Source organism: Balaenoptera ricei, chromosome 3 (genome assembly GCF_028023285.1).
Source record: "Balaenoptera ricei isolate mBalRic1 chromosome 3, mBalRic1.hap2, whole genome shotgun sequence".
NCBI lineage: Eukaryota > Metazoa > Chordata > Mammalia > Artiodactyla > Balaenopteridae > Balaenoptera > Balaenoptera ricei.
This window is the reverse complement of record NC_082641.1, coordinates 169,535,846-169,553,145: the sequence shown is the minus strand read 5'-3', so window position 1 is coordinate 169,553,145 and position 17,300 is coordinate 169,535,846. Positions and strand designations below refer to the sequence as shown.

Genomic DNA, 17,300 nt, shown 5'->3' with positions numbered 1-17,300 from the left:
ATTTATGACTTTTTTTTTCCTTTTCTTTTTTAAACAAAGTTGGGATTGTAGTGAATATTCAGTGTTGTCACTCGCTTTATTTAATTTAATGCTCTGGTGTGATTGTTTCCCACATTCCTGAAAAGCCACAGAAAATTTGATTGGAAAAGTATTATATATTTATTACTAGAAGATTAGGAAAATATATAAATGCATCTAGAAGATGAAAAAAAAAGTCCATAATGCGATCATCTAGGAAGATCTAAGATAACAACAATAATATAGTTAATATAAATACCTACAATAACACAGGTGATAGTCGCACACCAGTGTGAATGTACTTAATGACATAGAAGTGTATACTTAAAAATGGTTAAAAAGACAAATTTTGTATTTATTTTACCACACATACACAAAAAAACATATGTAGGTGACTTCAGTAAACAAAGACCCAAAGTAAGCAAGCTGTTAAAAAAAAACACAGCACAAAATATATCATTCAATTAGGGACTTCCGTAATTAGGGACTTCCCTGGTGGCGCAGTGGTTGAGAATCTGCCTGCCAACGCAGGGGACACGGGTTCGAGCCCTGGTCCGGGAAGATCCCACATGACGCGGAGCAGCTAAGCCCGTGAGCCACAACTATTGAGCCTGTGCTCTAGAGCCCGTCAGCCACAACTACTGAGCCCGCGTGCCACAACTACTGAAGCCCACGCGCCTAGAGCCCAAGCTCTGCAACAAGAGAAGCCACCGCAGTGAGAAGCCCACGCACCGCAACGAAGAGCAGCCCCCGCTCGCCGCAACTAGAGAAAGCCCACGCGCAGCAACTAAGACCCAACAACGAAGACCCAATGCAGCCAAAAATAAATAAATAAATAAATAAATAAATTTAAAAAATAATGTAATTAAGTGCCCACCAAGCACGTGTTCAATATACCAGGTCCTATTTCAACCATCACATACATCAACTGATGTAAGACGCACAGACGTCTGTGGAGTTGGTGCTGTTATCCTCCCCATTTTAGGCATAAGAAAGCGCGCAGAGAGGTCAGAACACTTGCTCAGGGACAGACAGCTGGTGGGGAGCCAGGATCCCCCTGCCTCCTCACAGCTCAGCTGGCCCCAGGGTCAGAGACAGCCCGGTCCTCTGTAACCTGCTGTTGTCCTTGAACCAAGTTTCCTCCACGTCACTCTCAGTGTCTGGGACATCCCCGTTGGGTGTGTGTGGCTCTTTCCCCAAATTGGCTATGCAGCTGGACCTGCCCTTTGCGTGTCTGCCCAGCTCCCCATGGCTGCCCCTGGTTTCCTAGGCAGCTGAGGGGTTTTTCTGGGGACCTTCCCTCCAGGCACCTGCAGCTGGGGGCAGATTGTGTTATTGGGGCAGAGAGTGGAGCCTTTCCCAGACTCCTGGGAGCACTGGGGTGGTTGGAGCAAGACCCCCCTTGGCCGTTGGTCACCAGTAGGGGACTCCATGATGGGTTCATACCCCCAAGGCTGGGCCACTGTGGGACTGTCAGGCCCCCTCTCTTCAGGGTTTCAACAGGAAAGCACTACCCTTTCCCTAAAGCCGCGAAGGCCATGGAAGGGGCAGGTATGGGCAGGGGCTGGTTAGGAACGGAGGGACAGCTGTGCTGCAGCCTTTGCAAACGAAAACCACAGTCACTGTTGTGGTTCTTCAGGGTTTTTGCTCAGGTATGCAGCTCACAAAAATGACCCATGACTGCCACCCTGTTCCATCGGGTGGGTCCCAGATAGAGTGGAGCCAGGACTGTCCCTTTGTCCCCTTTGAGGCCAAGGCTCACTGTCTCTCTCCTCTCCCCAGGACCAATTCTGACTCTGCCCTGCACCAGAGCACAATGACGCCCACCCAGCCAGAGCCTTTTACGGGTGGGTCCCAGGACGCACACCAGAAAAAAGGTATCAACAGGGCCCATGGGTGTCTTTCCTGGGGTCAGGCAAGTCCAGTGGGTGACCGCTGTGCTCCCAGAGGTCACAAATATGTAGGTGGACAGACCTGAGAAGGAAGACTCAGCAGGTGCTGTGGGACAAGGGGAGGGGTTCAGGGAAACTTTGAGATGGCGCTATTTGAGTTGGATTTTGAGGAGTGGGTAGAAGTTTTCTAGGTAGAGAAAACAGTCCCTGCAAACTCAGATTGGCTTCTGATTATGGATTCAGGGTATGGCCGTGCAGTCTGGGGGCCTTGCAGATTCTTTCAAATGTTGGGAGCAGCAACCCCGGGGAAAAGGGGCATTTATCAGCTCGTGACCAACAGTCGGAACTAGATGCGCAGCTTCAGGTACCGTTTGATCCAGGGCTTCACACTGGATTGTTTCCCGGCTCTGATGCTCAGAACCTCTTGGTTCACAGGGTCTGTCCTGGCAACAGTGGGTGGAAAAGAGGCTAACTGTTCCCTAACTCTTGTCCAGAGCCTCCTTTCCAACTGGGTCATGCACACACCCCTGCAGCTGGGGCAGATCTGTGCCCAGGCCTCAGTTCCTCCTTGGAGCCAGGTATGGAGGCAGCATCCCTGGGACCTTCCAGGAAGGTACATGGCATCTTAAAAACTGGGGCAGTGTCACCCAGAGAGGGGAGTGTGACGCTGTGAGGCCAGCCCTAGAAACCCATGTGGGCCTGATCTGCTCCAAGACACTGAAACCAGACAGTTAATCATTTACACTGCAGGTCCAAACGTTTACCACTTTTTTGGTAGCATTTCACTGTGCGAGTATGTAAACATACCGGGGAGATTTTGCTGATAGAAGAAGGATGGTCAACCAGAACTTCACCCCTTGGTGGGCAGGGGCTCTCCTTGTGTGATCTTTCCAGCTCATTGGGCATCAAAGGCGACATTGCAGAAGGGAATGTCTCCATAATAAAGGCGAGGGTTCCAAATGCCTAGGGGTGACGAGAATGGACCTGGCACTTCCTTCCTGTTCCTGATGCTGGGGGCAATTCAGAGGGCGCTGTCTATCCTGAGGGGGGTCCTCCAGGAACTTGGGGCTTTGGGAGTGGGTGAGTGGGCTTTGCCCTCCCCAGGGACTCTTTGTGACCGTGAAAGGACCCCTGGCAGCTCAGAGTCCAGTTGGCCTTGGTGGGGGGGGGGGCACATCACCTCTCCCCGTTCCTCTAGGAGGGGCCCAGGCAGTAATGAAGTCTGGTGTTAGCCTGGCTGTCCTCCCATCCCCCAGTCCAGGTTTCTAGAGGAGGAATTAACCTCGTCCTTCTAATTGTGTTCGTAGTGGTGCTATTGCAGGTGAAAAACTGAACCTCCAACAGGCATAAAGAAATTGGATCTCATAAAGAAAGTGTTTAATCTCACCTTAACTGAAAGTTGTAAGGAAAGGGGCCTTCAGGCACAGCTGGTTCCAGGGCCTCGAACGATGCCCATCCAGTCCCTCAGACCTTCTCTCTCCTCCTTTCCTCCTCTGGGACTGGTTGGCATTGCAGCTAACTCACGGAGCCGTAGCTACCATGGTTGGATCGACCTCAGACTACGTTGAGCTACGTGGCTTGGTGCCAAAAGCCCAAGAGGGGCCCGGCCTCTGGGTGCTGACAGCCCAGAGGGGGAGGCAGGTGTCCACAGGGCTGTAGGTGGGGTGCACGGGGTGAGGCGACCAGTCATGGGAGACGAGGAGAGATTCTTGGCTGTTCTCTGCAGCACGAGGCCCGAGTGGGTCCTGTGAGAGGCAGAGTCGACACACGTCCTTAGCTCCAGAGCTTTCATTTTCATTTCTTTTTAAGTCACAGGTTCTCTGACTTTTTTTTTTTTTAACTTTTCTTTTTCTTTCTTTCTTTCTTTTTTTTTTTTTCTAAGGAAACTCTTTTTTACTTTAGTACAATCCCCAGAAGTTACTGTTGGGGCAGTTACATTCATATCACGGTCGTGACTCTATAGGTCAGGGAAGTGCCCTCCTGGTGCCCCCACGCAGCTGCAAAGATTCCTTTTCTGCTTCTCCTTCTTCTCCAACCCCACCCCACCCCAGTCTTACTATTAACAGTCCCTGGAATGGAGGAGACCACATCAGAGATGGACAAGAACCTTTCCAAGCAAGCATGGGACACTAAGAAGGTAAGAGCCTAAGAGTTTTCGGAAGTGGTTTTCCTTCTTGATCTTTTTTTTTTTTTTTTTTTTTAATAGCACAACCCACGTGAAGATGGTGGAATAGCACACTGGGGGAGCGTCGCCTTCCCTGAAGTGTGAACCTCATTCAATTTTTTTTTTTGGCTTTGCTGCACAGCATGCGGGATCTTAGTTCCCCAGCCCGGGATTGAACCTGGGCCCTTGGCAGTGAGTGCTCGGAGTCCTAAGCACTGGACCACCAGGGAATTGCCTAAACCTCATTCAGTTTTGACCAGTCGCATAAGCCTTGAATACTAATGGCAGGCCTGTTATGCTGGTGAAAACCATGTAAAGAATTAAAATCTATGTTCACTTTGGCAGCATGTATACTAAAATTGGAACAGTGCAGGGAAGATTAACATGGCCCCTGTACAAGGATGACGTGCAGATTCACAGAGCGTTCCATATTTTTATGTGTAGTGATGGATGTTAACTATTAACTAGACTTACTGTGGTGATCACTGCAGTATATACAAATATCGGATTATGATGTTGTACACCTGAAACTAATATAATATTATATGCCAATTATACCTCAATGAAAAAAGAAAGAAAGAAATTGAAGCCAGGGAAGTTAAGTGATTTGCCCGAGGCTGTGAAGATACTTAGGGTTTAGAACGTATACCTCCTAATTTTTAGCCTGTGATCGTTCTACTAACCCACAGTATTGGGTAATTATCATCGTTTATCGTCATTCTTTTTTTTTTTTCTGTTGCACCGCACAGCACGCGGGATCTTATTTCCCCAACCAGGGATTAAAATTGTGCCCCCTGCCAGTAGAAGCACGGAATCCGAACCACTGGACCTCCAGGGAATTCCCTGTTGTCATTCTTAAACATAAACTTCCATTCACTTGCACAATAATTGCAGCTTTTATTCGAGTACAGAGTCTGCTTGGAATTCCCAATTGGATTGGGATTTCTGTGTTATTTCCAGGTCCAGAAACAAATTTCTCAAGTTCAGCCTACAAAAATGTGTAGTGATAAGATAGAATTCGTGCCATGAATACAGATTTCAACGAATTTGAATAGAACAAAAATGCATTTAACACTAAAGCGATTTTGAATGTTTTTTTAAAAAAAATTGAAACCCATTGCCGGTCAAGTTGCGGTGAAGGGGCAGCAACGAGAATTGCTCGTCCCTGTCAGGAACTCGGAGGCAGATGATGAATGAGCAAACAGCACTATGTTCCTCAAAGGCATGTGTTCAGAACGTTTGGAATCAACAGGAAACAACCTGAATGTTCGACAGTAGGGGATTTATAAGGAAATTGTCCTCAGTCCCTCGTGTGGAAAGCTCTGTATGAGTTGGGATCTTTGAAGGAATTTTAAAGGCATGAGAGACTTGTGATAAAACTGGTATGTGGAAAGAGCAGGATAAAGCTGTTTAGAAAGGCACAAGACATGTAAAGATGCCCACAGATCCCTGGGTGTGCAGGACCAGGCTCTGGGGGAGACCCGAGTGCAGCTCTGAGCAGCACTATTGGCCTTTTAATCGCCATCTGCATGTTCCAGTTTTGCACAAGGAACGCATATGATTTTCAAACGTGGGGGGAAAAACTTAAAAATTCTAACAACCCAAACAAAGTCAAAAAGTAACTGAAACGTCTAGTTGCAGAGAGGTGCGTCAGTAAGGACAGCAGGGTCCCTACACATGCCCAAATGTGGTGCTGCCATAAAGAAAGTGAAGATGGCCAGCGTCGTGACTCTGGGGAGGGGGACGGCCCCAGCATCCTGGGAGTGAGAAGATGGTGGCAGAGCCCAGCATCTTGGCGAGACTTCCTTTAACTGCTGCTCGAAACGATGCATCTGTGAGGATGTCAGTAAAGGAATTCCTGTGGATTCGTTGGGGGTGGGGTGGGGGGTGATGGGTGAATTTTTAATACTGTTTAGAAATCTATTAGGATCCCATAACATTCGTGGAATGCTTTTGAAAAGATTTTTTAGAAAAAGTCATTGTCAAAGTGCTTTGTAAAAAATCTGGTAATGAAGCGAGTGTTTACTCACGGAATTAAGGAGCCTGTGGCCAAGTAGAAACCCGTTCCTCCGGCATTCCCTGCAGGGGCTAAATGCCTGCTGGTCACGTGTCCCCCCCTTAGGCTCCCCAGTCACTGCCAGTCGGGCCTCCCCCACCCCACCGCACTGGGTGTGTGCATGGGAGGCAGGCCTAGCCCCCCCCCCCCCCCCCCCCCCCCGCCGGTGTGTTCACGCTCCTGTAACGCGTCAGCCAGGAGTGTCTGCCCCAGGGCCCAAGAGGCAGAGAGGAATAAGGGAACATGACACAGCCAAGCCCTCCACTGGCATGCCAGGTTCTGTTCAGTCATGTCTGCTGCCATCGGAAGAGAGTTTCCTCCTTTGTCCTTGAACAGGTCTGGGGACCCTGCCTGGAGCCTGCAGTTCTTGGATGGCGATAGTGTCCCGGGTTCACAGAAGGGGAAACAGGGTTTCTCTGAGACCCTCTCCCCGGGGCTGGTCTCCAGGGCAGCCACGGTCTCTGTCCTTGGGCCGCGTGGGCCAGGGAGCACGTCAGCACCAGGGTCGCCGTGGGAGTCGCAGCTCTGGGGCACCGCACCGCTGGAAGGCGGGTCAGCAGGGGGCGTGGGGAGCACCCTCTGTGTTATTTAGGGCATGCGGTTTGAGCCTCCTCAGGCTTCTCCACGTGGTGTCCTTCCTTGCCATGGACAGAGGCGCACAAAACAGAGGCAGCCCCTGCCACTGGAGCCCTGTCTGCCTTGACTCAGGAGTGACACAGGGTGTTAGCCTGGAGGCCCCTGGGTTTTCAGTGGCCCTGCCCCCCGGCTGGCTGCTAACAGCCATGGTACAGCCCTGGGGGGTTCAGATGTGAAGAGTGGGCAAGCTTCCTCTTCTTCCCCAATGCCTGCTCTCACAGGGGACCACACCACCCCTGGACTGTGCCCACAGGTAGACAGAGTTGAAGCTGGGAGGGGGCTATAGAAAGACCATCTCCACACAACTCTTGGTTTTGCCCCTGGGTGTGTCTGGGGCAGGCCCCCCCAATCCCATGGGGCCACGTGTTCTTCATCTGCAGGTAAACTCCATTCTTGTTGAGCATTTCTTAGCCCTGGTGGGGAGAAGCCATGTTGTGAGGAGGAGCAGCGCACATGAGGAGGCCAGCTCAGCCTCTGCTGTCTTCTCTTTCAGACGGGGTCCAGGCCCAAGTCCTGCGAGGTCCCTGGAATCAAGTAAGTCTCAGCAGGGCCCGCCCTGTGTGCCCAAGGCCACCCTGGGCTGCTTGGACGATGCTAGGGCTTCCCCTCCGCTCATGAGGCTACAAATCCTGACAAGAGGGGAACTGTGCTGCTGGCAGCCACCCAGCAAGCCCCACCGCAGGGGGACACTCCTTCCCTTCCTTCCCTGAGATGACAGAGCCCCTGTCCTAGCCCCAGCACACTTACCCCTCAGACACACCCTTTTCCTGGGCAGTGGGAGGACCCTCACCCCGGCCCCCATCCCACAGGGATAGGCTGCTTCCTGAGGTTCCACTAGAGGTGCTGACAGTCGTTTCTCCAGCAGGGCAGTGCCTAGTTATGGGGTGTCATTTTGCGCCTGCGAATTTTTTTGCACCAGCCTTCTCCTGCCCCTGCCACAGCTTTCGTGGGAGAACAGGCCAGCCGCCACCCCAAGAGCTCACCGCCCCCTCTGTCTGGCCTTTCCCCCCAGCATCTTTCCATCTGCCGACCAGGAAAACACTACAGCCCTGATCCCTGCCACCCACAACACGGGGGGCTCCTTGCCTGACCTGACCAACATCCACTTCCCCTCCCCCCTCCCGACCCCGCTGGACCCCGAGGAGCCCACCTTCCCTGCGCTGAGCAGCTCCAGCAGCACCGGCAACCTTGCAGCCAACCTGACACACCTGGGCATCGGCGGTGCCGGCCAGGGTAAGGCCGGGCTGGGTGGCGGGGACACTCCCTTCCCTGACAGAGGTCACTGTCTAGTGAGAATGACAAGTGTGTTTGAATGATGACTTAGCAGGGTCACGTCCAAAATGCCAGGCATGGGGGTGGAGCACAGAGTCCACCAGGGGGGTTCAGGGTTGCCAGGCTGACCCAAGGGGAAAGGCATCTGGGCAGAGGGCACAGCCTGGGCAGAGGACCAGGGCTGGGAAAGCTCATGCCCCCAGGGATGGGACCATGGTTCTTAGGGGGGGCTGGGGGCTTCAGAGAGTTCAGGTGGGCCAGGCTTTCCTCATGCCCCTCATCAAGGGACAGGCCTGATCTGTTCCTCTCCCCCACCTCTCCCACTCCCCCCACCCCGACCCCCCAATCCCCCGACCATGGCTGCCTGCTTAGGATGCTCCAGCCCGGCCCTTTCCCCTGAGGGCGTTTCATGGGCCCCTGGCCTGTCCCAGTATCCCCCGGTGCTGCCCCAACCCTGTTCCTCCTCGGGACTTCTGGCAGCACCGTCCTCCTGTGACTCAGGCAGGGACCCTGGAGGTGTCCTCCTCCACTCAGACCCTCTCCCCTGCGTGGCCTCCATCTGCTTGCTCCCCGCCCAGCCCCTGCCTCTTCTCCACCCAGAAGGGCCATCAGCTCATGGCCCTCCTCTGGTCAGGACCTTGCACAGCACCTCAATTTCCTCCCTAGTGAAAGCTTGAGACCCCCAGGGCCCCCTAATTCCTGCTCCCCATGCCGACTCCTCTCCAGCCAACAGGCTTACCGCTGACCACCGTGGGGCCTTTGCACACGCCACCCCACCCACACAGCGCTCCTCCTCCAGGCTCCTCACCCCATTCCCTACGCAGACCGCCTCCCCTCCCCTCTGCAGGCCTTCCTGACTCCCTGCCCATGCCCCTGCCCCCTCTCACGCTGGGTTGCTTTTCTGCACTCACCGTGCTGCTGTTGAGTCACTATTTTGCTCTTTCGTCTGTCCTCTGGGCTGGGCCTTGATCTCCCATACCCTTGCTCTGACCCCTCTACCCACGTTGACTGTGGGAGGCATGGGTTTGCGCCCAGGGAGGAGACAGGACGGGCCCCCAACAGCCTGGTGGTGGGACGGGCAGGAGGGGCCGTGGGGACTCACGTGTGTCCCCACATGTCTCCGGACTCGGCGGTCGGTGAGAGCACTGCCTCGCTGTGCCCTCACTGTCCTGGAGCCACAGCACAGGTCAGCGCTCACCCCGTCCACAGGCCCACGGCACCTCCGCCCCGAGCATGGTGGGTAGCGCCGCGCAGCGTTTTCTGAGAGAGAATCACACACTCAAATTTGTGTTTGCCACACTTGCATTTGTGTTTGCCACACTTGCTCTGACTGCCCCGGGGAGAAGCTGACTGTGAGGAATGGGCGGCAGCCCCTGGACCAGGGCAGAGCCCCACTGGGAGCTTTGCAGAGAGATTTCAGGGTGAAATTGGCCAGCCTTGGAGCCGGGTTGATTCAGGGAGTGAAGGAGAGCAAGGAGCCCGGAGTCATTCCCGGCTTTGGTGCCGACCGGGCCAGGGCCAGGTGAGGGTTGTTGAGGGTGGTGCAGACGTTCCCTAGGTATTTAGGCGAGGAGATAGAGGCCAGAGTGGTGAAGAGGAGAGTGACATTCTGCCTGATGCCATTCAGGCTGTGTTCTTTTTCCCATGCACCTGGCCCCGTGCCCACTGAGGCTCAGCCATCGGGCAGAGGATACTGGCCCTGGCCGTGTGCACCCCACTCACCCACCCACACCTCCAGGGAAGGCCCAGAAGGCAAAACGAGCAGATTCAGGGGAGCCCCAGATCCGTGGCCCTCCCAAGACACCAGTGGGTGGGCAGCGTCCACAGATGCCTGTGCAAGGCAAGAAATCAGAAGGCCGGCCCTGGGGCTGCTGGCCCTCCAGCAGAGAGTTGCTGTTTCCCGGCCCCCGTTTTTCTCCTCACGCCTTGGCAGCAGCCTCCAGGGCACCACCCCCTCTGCTGGAGGGCCCTTGGCAGCCCCCCAGGGCCCGCCCGGGAGCCTCGCACCTCCAGCCCACGCCGAGTCTAAACAAGTACAGGAAAACACAACACATGTGAAAACCATAGATGCGGGAACGAGTGCAGACCCCGAGCGTGGGGCCCAGACCCCAGCCTGCCTGGCTCAGAGCTTCGGCCCGGTAATGTCTGACATGTGTTCGGTTGTTTGCGAACCTGCCGCTCCAGCAGCTTGCCTGGCAGGGGCCTCACTCTCCGGGCGTGTTTTAAATCAAGCAGAGCCGCTGGCCCCTGGCACACATGGAGATCGCCCCCCCACACCACCCGGCCCACCCTGCAGTCAGGACGTGAGCCGGTGGAGGAGGAAGAGGGAGGCCTCCGCCGCCAGGGAGACAGTGGCCCCTCTCATCTCCTTCCAAGTTTGCCAAAGTCGTTTCCCTGGCTGCGCGCCGGAAGCGGGAAGTGGGCAGGCTGAGGTCCTCCTTCCCTGCACAGCTCCGTGGCCGGCTAGCCCCGTGCACAGGGCTTCCATGCCACTGGGGCGGGCTCCTGCCACCTGGGCTGCCCTCCCCTGGCAGCTCTCCCTGCCCACGCTAGGCTTCCCTTCCAGCTGGCCCCGCTTCTTTTCCTGAAGTTGATCCAGGTTGTCAAAAGGAACTCAACAGCAAGGCATCCCTCAGCCCTCCCGGCCCAACTGGTGTCTCAGGGGGTGGTGGCCGCCCCATGTGAGGCCAGGAGCTCACATTACAGGCTAGCAGAGGATTAAAATCTCCCTTGTCTTCAGGACAGACGTCAGAGGCAGCAGCCGAAGGGCCAAATCCAGCCCCCCAGAATATTTTGGCTGGCCTACGATTGTGTGTGTGATGCTTTGAATTGATATTCAAATATGCATGTAAAAACCTGGGTTTCCAGCTTCTCTTGAAGAGTCAGGCCCAGCAATGGTGGGTCGAGGTCGTGTGCCTCAAGCTGGGCTAGAGCACTGCAGTTTGCTGCGGGCCCCTCCCGTCCCCGTCGCCCCTCAGTTCCCCTCTCTCTTGGCATCTGCCTCTGCTGCTTACTGAGCCCCGACATCTGCTCCCGACGTGCATGTTGAGCGTTCCTTGGCCCGCCGGACACATGAAGCGTCGGATGCTCAGAGAAGACGAGGGAGCAGTGCAGGGTCCCGACTCCCAGTGTGCTCTCAGCAGGCATCTTCCGGACTCCTCCTGACTAGGCCTCTGTCGATGGCTCCCTTGATGTCGCTGTGTTTGCAGCAGCCTGATTCTGGGCCCAAGGTCTGTGCAGAAACAGGCCCCCGGGGGCTCTGCTACAGGAGCTGTCGACGGTGCCAGGCTCCCCCAGCAGTGCTCAGCCGAGTGGAGCTGCCAGGGCATCCGAGGGGAAGTGCAGGCGTGACTGGGCTCGCCTTGCACAGATGACACAGCCCCAGCGAACAGCTGCCTGGGGTGGAGGGAAGGCTGCCCATCATCTCCCCTCAGTGTATGCTGGGTGCGTTCTTGCCAGCCCTGGAACCGGCCACCTCACCCGCTGGAACCACGTTGATCTGGTGCCCTCCGCGGGGTGGGCCCAGCTCCCCCGGTGAGTCAGGCACCTTCACCTGGCCTTGACTGCGGGCCAGATTCTCTTCTGAGCCTGCTCACGACCTCTCAGTTCTCCTCACGGTGAACTGGAGAGGACAAAGAAACTGAGTCTGGGGTGATCAGGCCAGGCCCCCAGGGCTCCCTTCCCCCCCAGCATCAGGGGGCCCGTTGCTTCCCTGGCACAGTGCCCCAGGATCATCTGGCAGGCCCCAACACACTGAACTTGACCTTACTTAGCTCCTTCACAGCAGACACATCCAGGGATCAGATTGCTGGGGGAGGGGGCCAGGGTGAGGGAAGGGGTGACTTGGAGCCCCCCCCCAGCAAGAACTCCATCAGGAAGAAGATAACTGAGTTTCTTGCTCGGGCATCCTGGTGGGGTTGGTGCTGCAGCATGGGGAGTGCACGAGGTGGGAGGAGAAGGTTGTGGGTGCGTGATGTCGGGGGAAGGGCTGCCAGATACAGAGGTCAGGGGCCAAGGGGAGATCTGGCCAAAGGAGCAGTTATGGGAAGGGGCACGTTCACGGAATGAGGGTGAGGAGAACGATGAGGCTCAAGAAGAAACTGCAGCATCAGGCAGCACCGATTTGGTTGGAGCTAACCAAAACCCAAGCCACTTTAGGAAAAAAAAAAGGGGGTGGGACTGTCTCTGAAACCAGGGAAGTGCCAGCGTGCTGGGTCTGGGGCTCAGGTGCTATCTCTGCCCCTCAGCTCCCTTGTGGTTACCAGGATGCCTCCTCACAGAATTCTGGACCTCCCTTCCTGGAGTTCCATCAAAAGCCCCTGGGCAGGGTCTCATTTGGCCAGCCTAGTCACGTGTCCATCTGGGGGCCAATCATGCGGTAGCCCAGAGGTGGGGAAGCGCTGATTGGCAGGACCTGCGGGACACGCCCCTCCTGGAGGGATGGCAGGATCTGTGGGGAGAGTGTTGGTCAGCACTGGAGGTGGGAGCCCATGCAGAGCTGGGGGACCCTGAGGTCAGGGTATCGGGACCTCAGAGGGGACATCCCGGGTTTGGTGATCCGGATGTGCCCACTGGCGTCTGTCCTAGCGATTGGACTGTCCTCAGCAATGACCCTGGGAGTGTGAGTGCCCCCTGCCATGATCCCAGTGGCTGGCATCACGCCCACCCTCCCTTCCTTTCAGGGATGAGCACTCCTGGCTCCTCGCCACAGCACCGCCCGGCCGGCGTCAGCCCGCTGTCCCTGAGCACGGAGGCAAGGCGGCAGCAGGCCCAGCAGGTGTCGCCCACTCTCTCCCCACTGTCACCCATCACTCAGGTGCGAGGGCTCAGGGGGGCGGGGGAGGTGGGGCCCTGCTCTGCTTCTCTGGGAGGCCTCATGCTCCTTCCAGGGAGCAGAATCCTGAAAATCTTGCCAACATTTTTTTTGCTTTTTGTTGTCAAATTTTCAAACACACGGGGAATGCAGATATCAGTGGCCTGGATTCCCCTGTGCCCATCATGGCTGTTAGCTTGTGCCCGTGTGACTGGGCATTCTTTATTATGCTGTTCTCTTCTTTAGGATCTAGTTGCAATTTCCCAAAATAAAATGTTTAGAGAAGGTTTTTTTTTTTTTTCCCCAATTTACCATGTTTGCTTCGTCTGTTTCTTTGGTAGTTTGTGTGTGTCTAGGAGTTGGTCCGTTTCATCAAAGTTATTCCACGTGCCAGCATACAATTGTTCGTAGTACTCTCATAATCGTTTTTATTTCTGTAAAGTGGTTAGTAATATTGCCCCTTTCATTTCCGATTTCCATAATTGGAATCTTCTCTTTTTTAGTCAATCCAGGCTCGTAGAACGAGTTAGGAAGTGTTCCCTCCTCTTCTATTTTTTTGAAAAGTTTGAGAAGCATTGGTATTAATTCTTCTTTGAACATTTGGTAGAATTCAGTGAAGGTGCTGCGGTCTTGGCGAATCTTCACTGGAAAGTTTTTGGTGGCTGATCCCAACGCCTTACTCGATATCGGTCCTACTCAGACGTCCTTTTCCTTCTTGGGTCCGTTTCGGTAGTTTGTGTGTTCTGAGGAATTTGTCCATTTTGTCTGCTTTTCAGTCCCTGATAGATAATATTGTTTCTTTGGCTTTTAACATGACCTCGATGGTCTTATCCACCCACAACGAAATTAACAGTAGTTCTTCTATACCTTCCACTGCACGGCCTGGTCTCGGCTCCCCACCGTGTCTCTGTCTCTTGTACAGTTCTTGTTCAGATTAGGATCCAAACAGAGCCATGTGTGGCTCCTAGCGGCTGTGTCTTCTTCAGTCTCTTCATCCGTGACCCCAGCCTCTTCTTCCCTCCCCGCCACGCCCCACCCCTGAGGCCTGCCTTCCCTTTCCGGAAACTCCTTTCCGGCGTTCTGCTAAGTGTTTACATCCTGTAGCTCCTGGGCACATCCAGCCTCCCTCAGAGGGCAGGAGCCCTTGCCTGCCTGCCTGCCTGAGGAACTGTCCGCGCAGACTCGTGAGCCTGGAAAACTTGCCTCTGGTTATTTTCCTCTTTCCAACTCCAAGAGGGGCCTGAGCTGGTCATTGCCGAGTGACCACACAGGGACCTCCATCAGCCCCAGCGTTTCCAGCCTCCCCTTGGTGCCCAGGCTGCAGGGTGGCGGGAGGGGGTTCCTTCTCCCCGGCAGGACCCCACAGGGGCTAGGTGCTGGCTCCCCGCTGGGCTGCCAGAGTGTGGTGCCCTGTGCCTGCCCACAGTGGGGAAACTCCAGCTCAGAGAGGCGGGGGATGGGGGTGGAGCATCCTGAGTCTCTGCAAGTGTGGAAGGGTGTGCAGTGAGAAAGGCTCACTGGGGGCAGGCCTACTGAGCTGTGGCCCAGTCCTCCGTGGGCCTTGGGGGAAGCCCGCTTCGCTTCCCTGGTCCAGGGTCTGGACATCCCTCTGTTCATCTCTCACTTCAGTGTCAATCACGCCAGGCCATGGGGGTCCCCTGGGGGCCAGGTGCTCACAGCCCGCCCGGCCCACTCCTTTGAGCATGTGTCCCACCTGATGCCCTCCTCTCCCTTCAGGCCGTGGCCATGGACGCCCTGTCTCTGGAGCAGCAGCTGCCCTACGCCTTCTTCACCCAGGCGGGCTCTCAGCAGCCGCCGCCGCCTCAGCCTCAGCCCCCGCCCCCGCCGCCGCCTGCGTCCCAGCAGCAGCCACCCCCGCCGCCCCCGCAGGTGCCTGTCGGCCTCCCCCAGGGCGGCTCCCTGATGCCGAGCGCCAGCCTGACTCGGGGGCCCCAACTGCCCCCGCTTGCGGTCACGGTACCGTCCTCTCTCCCCCAGTCCCCCCCAGAGAACTCGGGCCAGCCGCCAATGGGGATCGACACTGCCTCGGTAAGCCCGGGGCGGGGCCTGACGGGGGTGGGGGTGGGGCTTGTGCAGGAGGAGCCCAGGGGCTGTGGGAGACCCCCATCGGACCTGCAGGAGGAGTGTCAGGGTGCCTGGCTTTATCTGCAGCCACCTTGAGGCTCCACTTTGAGGCCAACTTGGCCAGGGGTTGGGGCTGAGGCAAACACTGCCTGGGGCTGGGAGCTCAGTGGGGGATTCTCCCTGGAATCCTCAAGCCAAGTTTGTCACCCTGGTATAGATGGGGAAACTGAGGCACAAGCAGGGGTCAGGTGCCCCAGACTTCACCCAGGACGGGCCACCCCACGTCTGGCTGCCAAGCCCTCCCCCATGGCCCCGGTTGCCCCGCTCAGCCCTTCCCACCCAAGACAGGGCTTCCTCGGAGGCAGGGAGAACACGGAGCTCTCAGGGCCTAGGGAATGGACTTCTGAGAGCCAGAGAGATGGAGCTGAACTTGGAGGAGAAGAAGGGATGAAGCCAGTTCTGTGGTTCATACAGCACAGTGCCCTGGGCCGGGGGCCTGCAGCTCAGACCATGGGACCCCTTGCCTGGGGCCAGGCTTGGGGTAACAAGTGCTAGGTTTTGACCCCTGCACCCCAAACCTTCCTGCCTGTTCAGACTTTCACCCAGGTTGCCCTGATGGGAAGGGAGTGGTCACAGCTACCTTTGGCCACATCCAGAGGAACAGGGACCCACGTTTGGGGCCCAGCCAGCCCTCCCCACTCACTTGGCCCATGGCTGCCAGCCCCAGGATAAATGTCATCAGAACATCATGTGTTCTGCGAAGAACAGGCCCCCCCCGAGCTGGCCAGGGTGGGCAGGTGACCCAACAGGTAGAAACCCACATTTCCAGGCTGCTCTGATCCCTCAGAGGGCAGACCTCAGGGGTCCCCTTGGATGGGACTGCACCCAAGCCTTGCCTTGGGCAGAAACAGCAGGTATGGGGGTGGCTCTGACAGTGGGGCTGCCTGGGGCACCCAGTTCCATGACACCCTGCCATGGCGGTGCCTTGCTGTGGAGCTGGGGGGACATTGGAGACATGGGCTATCCAGGCCAGGCTCTCGGGTCAGGGTGCTGTTGTCAGGCAACCCCCTCCCCTTCCGTGGGAGTGGTGGCTCCGCGGGGCTCGGGTTCCAGTGGCCTCCTCTGTGAATTTCTGTAGATCCACCCAAGCGAGGAGAATGTCCCTCTGGTCATTTTCCTCTTTCCAACCCGAAGAAGGCCTGAGCTGATCATTGCCAAGTGACCACGCTGGTGTCTCTGACACCCACACCCTGCTGCACGAGCCCTCTGCCCCATCTGGGCTCAACCGCCATCCCAAACTGCTCAGAACAGGCCGCTGAGGCAATGAAGGAGACATAGCACTTAGGGAGCCCTGGGCCGGCCGGCTGGGTCTCATTGAACAAGCTCAGAGAGGTCAGGCAGCTTGCCCAAAGGCACACAGCAGGGGCTCACTGGGTAGGACCAGAGCAGGGTCTAAATCCAGGTCCTGGCCTAGCCCGTCCTGCCCCCCAGGAGTCTGATAAGAAGCCAAGACCCTTTGTCATTCGAGTGAGGAGGTGGCCGTCCTTGGAAATCTGTGGACAGCATAACCCGGCGGACTTGTCCCAAGCAGTACCAGTGATAGTGACTGCCCAGCGCCAGGAGCCCTGCAGTGTGCCCCAGACGGCCTTGGCTGTTAGTCCGAGGGCATCTGACTGGCCCTGGGCCTTCCCTGCCCGTGCGGGTGTGCGTGTTCACACGTGTGCAGCTGTGTGCACACGTATGTGGGTGTGGTGTGCATTCGTGTGAGTGCTCTAAAACCTGCTGAGTAGAGGCTGATCCCTCCGCCCCTCCCCAGCCCCCCAGGGCGATTCTGTGAGGCTGGTTTCCAGGCTCTCTGACCGAATGCCCCCACCCCTCCCAGAGGTGGGTTTGGAGGTAGGGCCCCTTGAGGCCCTGGGCTCAGGTGCCCTCCTGCAGGTGCCCTGGGTATTCAGCTCACCTGAGGGATGGGGCCCCTGCCGGAGGTGTCAGCAGCGAACAGCTAGTCCCGGGAAGCCAGGCCTGGGGCCCCGCGAGCATCCTGACCTGTCTGTCGTCACAGGCGCCGGCTCTGCAGCAGTACCGTACTAGCGCCGGCTCCCCAGCCAACCAGTCTCCCACCTCGCCCGTCTCCAATCAAGGCTTCTCCCCCGGGAGCTCCCCACAAGTAAGGGACGCCGCCTCCCCTCCCCGGCCTCCTCCACTCCAGCCTAGCTGGCACCCCCCACCACGTGTCCCCCATCTACCTGTCTGTCCACCATCTGTGCCTCCCGTCTCACTCCACCCCATCTTGTTCACTCCATCGGGGTGGGGACCGGTGAGGGGCGGCCACCCTGGGCAGTGGCCAAGGAGAAGGCACCCCCT

General features: G+C 56.6%; 1 protein-coding gene and 1 non-coding gene across 9 annotated transcripts in view; both read left to right on the top strand.

Moving 5' to 3' along the window:
* CRTC1 (CREB regulated transcription coactivator 1) overlaps window positions 1-17,300 on the top strand; it is a 74,007-nt gene that overhangs the window by 50,575 nt on the left and 6,132 nt on the right. For 7 of the 8 annotated variants that reach the window (XM_059918067.1, XM_059918066.1, XM_059918060.1 and 4 more), the window contains 7 exons: window positions 1,801-1,895; window positions 3,962-4,047; window positions 7,260-7,300; window positions 7,779-7,999; window positions 12,721-12,854; window positions 14,589-14,900; window positions 16,999-17,103. In XM_059918067.1, coding sequence (XP_059774050.1) covers window positions 1,801-1,895; window positions 3,962-4,047; window positions 7,260-7,300; window positions 7,779-7,999; window positions 12,721-12,854; window positions 14,589-14,900; window positions 16,999-17,103 — 994 coding nt within the window. The remainder of the gene's footprint in view (window positions 1-1,800; window positions 1,896-3,961; window positions 4,048-7,259; window positions 7,301-7,778; window positions 8,000-12,720; window positions 12,855-14,588; window positions 14,901-16,998; window positions 17,104-17,300) is intronic. The other variant, XM_059918068.1, reaches the window with a different exon arrangement.
* On the top strand, window positions 4,404-4,510 carry LOC132364173 (U6 spliceosomal RNA). The gene has a single exon (XR_009502729.1). It is a non-coding gene; the product is annotated as a U6 spliceosomal RNA (small nuclear RNA).